The sequence below is a fragment of the Crinia signifera genome, chromosome 5 (genome assembly GCF_055691185.1).
Source record: "Crinia signifera chromosome 5, ASM5569118v1, whole genome shotgun sequence".
NCBI classification, from domain to species: Eukaryota; Metazoa; Chordata; class Amphibia; order Anura; family Myobatrachidae; genus Crinia; species Crinia signifera.
Genome location: NC_139221.1, coordinates 69,383,865 through 69,392,258, shown reverse-complemented (window position 1 = coordinate 69,392,258; position 8,394 = coordinate 69,383,865). Strand labels below are relative to the sequence as shown.

Here is an 8,394-nt window from a genome sequence, read left to right as displayed (position 1 = left end):
ATACAGTAAAATATATCACATTTGTTTAGCAATGACTACACTACAGAACAAGGTGTGTACAGAGCATCATTGCAGACTGTAAGTCGCATCTTTGTTAAGTTAAAACCAAATGGAATATGAATCATCCACTGACGTAATTTCTAATTGTCCATAGTATCCAGGGGCATTCCCGTGGTTCAAGCATTTATCCCTAGAAGTGTTTCTGTTTTTCAACTGGGCAATACAATTTTTGCATGATAGATGGAATTCCTACAATGTATTTCTTATGCAGGGTACACAATACACAATGGCCAATATATCGTCCTTCAATTGAATAGCCGATATACTCCGAGGTCATTCAGAGACACATAGTAGGAACACACCTGCTGATATGCCATTAGCAGGTGTGTGCCTGCTATGTGTCTCTGATTGACATCGTTCACAGACATATCATGGTGGCCCTGCAGCACAGCCATTGGCCAATATATGTGCAGACCACCCATACCCTTGCTGCAGAGGCAGCCAGTGACTGACATCACAACTGAGCAGACACATGTAAATGGCTCCCCAGTTGTGATGTCAGGGACAACACATTGAGCTCATGATCAGTAAGTGTGTATGCACTTACTGACTGGCCTAGTGTGTATCCAGCATTATCCTGTTTATCACAACCAACTTATTTAAGTATTAAAAATACATTGGGCGGCATTATGCTGCTCTAGCTGTCATGTAGCAGAGGCCTCTCTGTCCTTGTCCTCTTCCCATCCCATAAAAGGCAATGACCCTGTTGCCGCCACCGAAGCGGCACAAGACTGTCAGTCGATGATAGTCTGATGCCGGTCTGTGTCCTATGCCACAGGAACCATTCACACAGACACAGAATGGATATTGTGCATTCGCAAAGTACTGAAAATAGGATGGCGCATGTGTAACCACACCAGAATGACTCCTAGTAGGCAGCACGCAATATTTCTACCATTAATAATCTTTCTATCTCTTTGAAATAGCCTGTAATGTGTGGATTTTCTTATCTAAACACATTAGCACAAACAATTCCTTTATGACTATGGGGGGAATTTACTAAGATGGGAGTTCTATTTCAATATATAGGCAACCAATTAGATACTATCTATTATCTTCTAGAAAGTGCAAAACAAAAAGTAGATCCTTATTGGTTGCCCATAGCAACATCCTATGTGTATCCATCTTAGTAAATTCCCACCTATAAGTCTTTTAAATGGCATGTATTGGGAATAAGCAGATAGCCTTGTAATGGGCTGGATTATGCTCATGGTAGACAGCCGAGCATTGCATACACTATTACTAATAGAAGCTAATGGGAGATAGAACATGCGCTGTGTTAATAAGATTCTATAAACAATTGGAAGATTGCCATCTCACGTACACAAGGCACATGTTTCTCATATTCTATGTTGATGAAATACTGTATATGCTAATACGTGTCAATAGGTGACTCTCCCGCTGCTGTCCAAGTGTGTCCTCTGGTCAGCTGTACCATTGGCTAGCAATAATATTTGGAAGAGCATACTGGAAGGTTGTATCCTAGCAAAATGTCACTACACCAGTCCTATTTAGAGGTATCCTAGATACAACCATTACAATCAGTCTAAATGGATATGATCACAAACATTTGAAATCTATAGATTGTAAGCTTGCGAGCAGGGCCCTCCTACCCTTTGACTGTCTATAAATTCCTAGTTTGTTGTATCACTGTCTCCTTTTGTAAAGTGCAACGGAATATGCCGCGCTATATAAGAAAGGGTTAATAAATAGATAAATAAATAAATGACACATTACTATTTACAAATTACTATTGTTCCTAAAACTATCTGGTGATGGTCACAAAACACCTCTCCAGGCAAGCCTATCATATTTAAGGTCCACATGCATAACCCACTGAGGCACTTATGTATTATATAGCTTTTCTTCTGGACTTGTAACTTGGTGGGACTGCTATGCTATTACTGGTGCTGTCCTTCTGTTTCCCTCCTATATCCCTATAGATTGTAAGCTTGCAGCAGGGCCCTCTTACCTCCAAGTCTGTCTGTTGTTACCCGGTTTGTTTTATCACTGTCTACTATTGTAAAGCGCAACAGAATCTGCTGCGCTATATAAGAAACTGTAATTCAATAAACAATTGAATAAAAACATATGGCATCTGAAACATAATGGACACATACAGTATTGCTGCAGCCAACATTGGGCAATTAGCCAGATTTCTCAGTGTGTGGCTGGGAAACAATTGCAATGTCTGATAATAATCAAATCAATAGGGCTTGGATTTTAACCGGGGATATTGCTAAATGCTGTCCGATGATTACTGCTGTTTGCTTGGTTATACAGATCGGTGAATTGTAAGTGTAAGTATAACTGTGACTATAAAAAAGACTATAATCATGGCAGACCGTCAGAAAAAGGACGTGCGATATGTCACTTTTTTATGTGATCCGTCACAGCAGTGCATCGGAATGGAATAAAAAGTGGCCATATCGCACTAGTGGATGGGGGCCTGTACTCTTTATCTCATATATTTACATTTTTTTTATTTAAAGAAAGACAAAAAAATTTTTTTGTTTTCAAATGATTTTATTTTTTTTAAAAAAGGTTTAGAAAATGCATCTCTCTCATTCTTCAAGTTTCTAGAAAGCTGCAGGCAGCCCCGGTCTCATTCACTCCGCACTCAGAACATATATAAAAATATAACCATTTACAATATATTTACATATTTTACAAAATATTATAAAAAAAAGGCACAGAGGGATTTTATGCGGAGAATGCTGAAAATGTACTTATCATTTCCTTTGTGCACTTTAGTATCTACAGTTCACCTCCCATAAACCCTCAATTTTGTTTGCACTTGGTCCCATTATAAAAAAAAAAAATAGAATTCCATACAGTTTTTACTGTGCAGAAAAGGTACAATGCTTATGTCTAATCCACAAGTTATTTAAGGCACATTCTAGATTTTACTAGAAAACAGCACAATGGGGAACTCTTGCATAGATTGTTTGACCACTTGCATTGTGTAAATGGAATTAAAAGTAGAATCTGCATAATGATTTAGGGCAGGCATGTCCAAAGTGTGGCCCTCCAGCTGTTGTGAAACTACACATCCCAGCATTCCTTGCCATAGTTTTGGCATTCCTTAATAGCAGAACTGTGGCAAGGCATGATGGGACTTGTAGTTGCACAACAGCTGGAGGGCTATAGTTTGGACTTGCCTGATTTAGGGCCAGATGCACTAAGCTTCAAAAGTGACAAAATGGAGAGTGATAAAAAACCAGCCAATCAGCTCCTGCCTGACATTTTACAAACACAGTCTGCGACATGTCAGGCAGGAGCTGATTGGCTGGCTGTTTATCATTCTCCATTTTATCACTTTTGAAGCTTAGTGCATCTGGCCCTTAATCTTATATTAGCATAATAAGAAAAGGCAAGTGTATGGCTGAGAATGCACCTGAGTATTTGAGGAATTATTAAGACACTGCTATATAAAAAATACTATCCGGTTGAAATGATTTTGGCAAGAATAAGGTCTGTAGCTCTTTTTGCATTTTTTTTCAAGAGTCAGGAAATATTTGGTTCACAAAAGCCATATTTTTCATTACAGCAATCTTCAAAAATATTATTCATCTTTCAGATCCACGCTGAAGACATTTGGTACATTTGGATTGTCTCCTCAGCAGGCTGAGGTAAAATACCTCAGGATCTGTCCCCATGCCCTTGCAGCAGGAACTCTGAATGTGCTTGATCAGTCCTGGTAAACATCTGTTGACTGGAGAGTGTCAGTGTGCTACTACACAGCAGCCAGACTCCTCGTGCTTGTGAAGCAGGGACATTCTGGAAAAAGTTTTGGAGCAACTTTTGCACTGATATTTCTTCACATCTGAATGGGTTTGCAGGTGAGCTCTCAAATTCGACCTGTCTGCAAAAGCTCTGTTGCAATGTGGACACGAGAATGGCTTTTCTCCTGTGGGAACAAATACATAGTTATAATATTTTACCATGTCTACTTTATAGGACAGCTTTTCACTTTAACCAATATGTGCTGTAGCATTTAGTGTAAGAGAAGACAATTATGTAATAGTAATTAATAAAGGTTACAATGAATCAACACCCTTCCTGAAATTATAGAGACGATCAATGACTGGCAACTACATATATACCTGCTGGTAGGCTTACTGTATATACCTGCTAGCATATGACAGACCTACTTGCAGGCTTTTTGCATAGAAGTGCCAGAATGCAAATTACATCCAACTACTTGCCAGCTCAATACTTGGAGCTGCTAGTAAGCAAATTACATAGAACTACTAGCAGGCTTACTATATGGTACTGATAGCAGGGTTATTACATAGAACTGATAGCAGGCTTATTACATGGAGATGATAGAAGGCATATTACATATAACTGCAAGTATGACTTTTACATGTAGCCGCTAGTAGGCTTATTACTTAGAACTGCAAGTTGGCCTTTTACATGTAACCGCTAGTAGGCATATTACATAGAACTGATAGCAGGCTTATTACATGGTACTGATAGCAGGATTACATGGAGAGGATAGTAGGCATATTACATAGAACTGATAGCAGGCATATTACATGGTACTGATAGCAGGGTTACATGGAGAGGATAGTCGGCATATTACATAGAACTGCTAGTACTACTACATCTAAGTGCTAGCAGGCTTATTACATGGAGAGGATAGTAGGCATATTACATGGAGAGGATAGTAGGCATATTACATATAACTGCAAGTAGGCCTTTTACATGTAGCCGCTAGTAGGCATATTACATCCAGTAGAACTGCTAGCAGGCTTTTTACATAACCATTTCTAGTAGCCTTTTTACATGGCGCTGTAAGAAGGCTTTTAACAGAGAACTGCCAGTATGCTTATTACATGGAGCTGCTACCAAACTTATTACATAGAAATGCTCACAGGCTGCATAGCATGGACCTGCTAGCAGGATTATTACATGGACCTGCTAGCAAGATTATTACATGGACCTGCTAGCAGGATTATTACATGGACCTGCTAGCAGGATTATTACATGGACCTGCTAGCAAGATTATTACATGGACCTGCTAGCAGGATTATTACATGGAGCTGCTAGCAGGCTTATTACATAGAAATGCTCACAGGCTGCATAACAATTGATAACAGGCTTATTACATGGAGCTGCTAGCAGGATTATTACATGGAGCTGCTAGTAGCCAGGGGTTAAAGTGAGGGGGAACGGGGTGGAACTGAGTTCCACCACCTCTAATGGCGAGGTGGAACATTTTAACCTCCACATTGGCCCTGCACAGTCATTCTCACAGAAAAGCATTCTAGTTTGCAGAGGGATGCCAAAAACCCTAGTAGGGTACTATATGCAGATGCTAGTAGGGTACTATATGCAGATGCTAGTAGGGTACTATATGCAGATGCTAGTACGGTACTATATGCAGATGCTAGTACGGTACTATATGCAGATGCTAGTAGGGTACTATATGCAGATGCTAGTAGGGTACTATATGCAGATGCTAGTAGGGTAATATATGCAGATGCTAGTAGGGTACTATATGCAGATGCTAGTAGGGTACTATATGCAGATGCTAGTAGGGTACTATATGCAGATGCTAGTAGACTTTTCACTAGAACTTCCATAGTATGCATACTACCAATACCACTCATAGGAAAATACTGAAGAAATAACTGTTATGGAAAGAACTTTTCCAGATATTCTAATACATTGCTAATCTGGGTACAACATGGTAAATACTGTAGATCACATAAACAGTACTTATACATAGAAACAACAGCAGACATAGTATTACTGCAGTGCCCCAACCATAGATGCACATCCTGTAGGTGAGTGTGTTACCTGTGTGAGTCCTGATGTGTCCTTGCAGCAGCCATGGTCTGGAGAAGGCTTTGCCGCAGATCTTGCAGACACAGGGTAAGGTGTGCGTCCTAATGTGCATCTTCAGTGCCCCCAAACTGACGTACTCCTTCTCACAGTACTTGCAGCTGAACGCCTTCCTGGCCTGGGCATCGCAGTGCAGCTGCTTGTGCTTGGCCAGCCCGGAGAAGGTGGAGTAGGTCTTACTGCACAGACCGCACTGGAACTTCTCCGCCTCTATCGCATGCGCTTCGGAGAGCTTGCTCTGGATCCGCTCCTCCTCGTCGCTGATCGGGCTCTCGGAGCCGCTATGGTCCTTGGATGAGGTGTCGGACTGAGGAGGCGGACTGATGCTGCGTCCTAATGAGGACGGGTATCCTGAGAGGGGGGACAAGTCACTGGGCAGGGGAGGGGGCAGCAGACTAGTCCACACTGTGATGGGGCTGTAGGCAACGGAGCTGAGGATGTCTGCTGGTGGCATCACTGACACTGGGTACCTCTCATACAGGAATGGGGAGATGATCACTGGAGGTGCAAAGGAATAAAGCCAGAGATAAGGATAAGCACACACATGAATGGCATATAATAACTCAATACATCCTCTACCAGCACGCTACTGTACTTCTACTGAACGCTGCCCACTGCCATGCCAAGCTGGATGCCCAGTACAAGTTACCCGTTCTCCCAATACATATTACACGTCCCATGCTCTGTCCCATGGATGCAAGTGAATATTGGGTATTGCAAGCCCTTTATTGCATGAAAGGCGTTATTAACGGGTATACAGTATGTCATGCAAGTCATTACTAATGGGTGCTGCAAGTGCTGTATGCCATGCAAGTCATTACTGATGGGTGCTGCAAGTGCTGTATGCCATGCAAGTCATTAGTGGGTGCTGCAAGTTATAGCAGCCATGCAAGTCATTACTAATGGGTGCTGCAAGTGCTGTATGTCATGCAAGTCATTATTAATGGGTGCTGCAAGTGCTGTGTGCCATGCAAATCAATAATGGGTGCTGCAAGTGATGGCAGCTATGCAAATCATTAATGGGTGCTACAAGTGATGGCAGCCATGCAAGTCATTATTAATGGGTGCTGTATGCCATGCAATTCATTATTAATGGGTAATGTAAGTGCTGCATGCCATGCAAATCATTAGTGGGTGCTGCAAGTGATGCCAGCCATGAAAATCATTATTAATGTGTGCTGCAAGTGCTGTATGCCATGCAATTCAATATGAATGGGTGATGTAAGTGCTGCATGTCATACAAATCAATAATAAGTGCTGCAAGTCATGCAATTCATTATTAATGGGTGCTGCAAGTGCTGTATGTCATGCAATTCATTATTAATGGGCGATGTAAGTGCCATGCAAGTCATTAATGGGTGCTGCAAGCACTGTATACCATATATCTTATTAATGGGTTCTGGAAGTGCTGCATGCCATACAAATCATCAATGGGTGCTGCAAACGCTATATGCTATGCAAGTCATAATTAATGGGTGCTACCAGCGCTGAATGTCATGCAAGTCATTATTAATGTGTGCTGTATATCATGCAAGTCATTAATGAGTGCTGGAATGCTTTATAATATGGAAGCTGTCACAGTGTAACTTATTCAGTCTGTTACCTGTATGGTTGTCCAGCTCTCCGTAATTAGGCTTTTTAGAGGAGTTGAAGTGTTTCTTGACCAGGAAAGATCGCGGCATTTTCAGTGATGAGGGACCTGGCTGGTCCCCAGAGCTTGCAGCTAACGGTTCCCAGAATGAGGTCTCCTGCAGCCCAGCCCCGCTCCCTATAGCATGGTCTGTGCGCTGCCGGGCTCATGCACTGCACACAAGTGCCACTACTAGTGCAGAGACTTCTTGAAAAGTGCTGTAAATAGCTGCTAGTCAGGTGCAGGCGGGGAGGGACCTTCCTACTCCTCCAATCGTTTCCGAAATCCCTCTGAGCACTCACACATCCAGCATGCTTTCTTGGGAGGGTGAATGATCCAATCATTTGGCTAAGAGGACAGAAGTTGTCTCAAGTTTCAGATCCTCCCATTGGGACAGTTATGGATAGAGGCAGACTGTGATTTTTCATGGGCTGTCAAAAAGAAAAAAAGTGAGCGCTTGTGGTCAATGGGCTGCTAACAGAGCCTAGGAATGCTCTGTGGAATGCTCTGCAACGGGTTGCTAACATAGCCTAGGAATGCTCTGCAATGAGCTGCTAACTTAGTTTAGGAATGCTCTGCAATGTGCTGCTAACAAAGCTTAGGAATGCTTTGCAATGTGCTGCTAACAAAGTTTAGGAATGCTCTGCAATGTGCTGCTAACACATTTTAAGAATGCTCTGCAATGTGCTGCTAACAGAGTTTAGGAATGCTCTGCAATGTGCTGCTAACAAAGTTTAGGAATGCTCTGCAATGTGCTGCTAACAAAGTTTAGGAATGCTCTGCAATGTGCTGCTAACAAATTTTAAGAATGCTCTGCAAAGTGCTGCTAACAAAGTTTAGGAATGCTTTGC

The 8,394-nt window shown here is 41.9% G+C and overlaps 1 protein-coding gene across 1 annotated transcript; it reads right to left on the bottom strand.

Moving 5' to 3' along the window:
• Positions 1-2,588: 2,588 nt before the first annotated feature.
• SNAI2 (snail family transcriptional repressor 2) lies at positions 2,589-7,837 on the bottom strand. Its single transcript, XM_083187412.1, has 3 exons — positions 7,517-7,837; positions 5,869-6,411; positions 2,589-3,970 (listed from the first exon to the last, which is right to left on the bottom strand). The coding sequence occupies exons 1-3, from the start codon at positions 7,593-7,595 to the stop codon at positions 3,786-3,788; spliced, it is 807 nt and encodes a 268-aa protein (XP_083043538.1). The 5' UTR covers positions 7,596-7,837; the 3' UTR covers positions 2,589-3,785.
• Between the last annotated feature and the right edge of the window lie 557 nt (positions 7,838-8,394).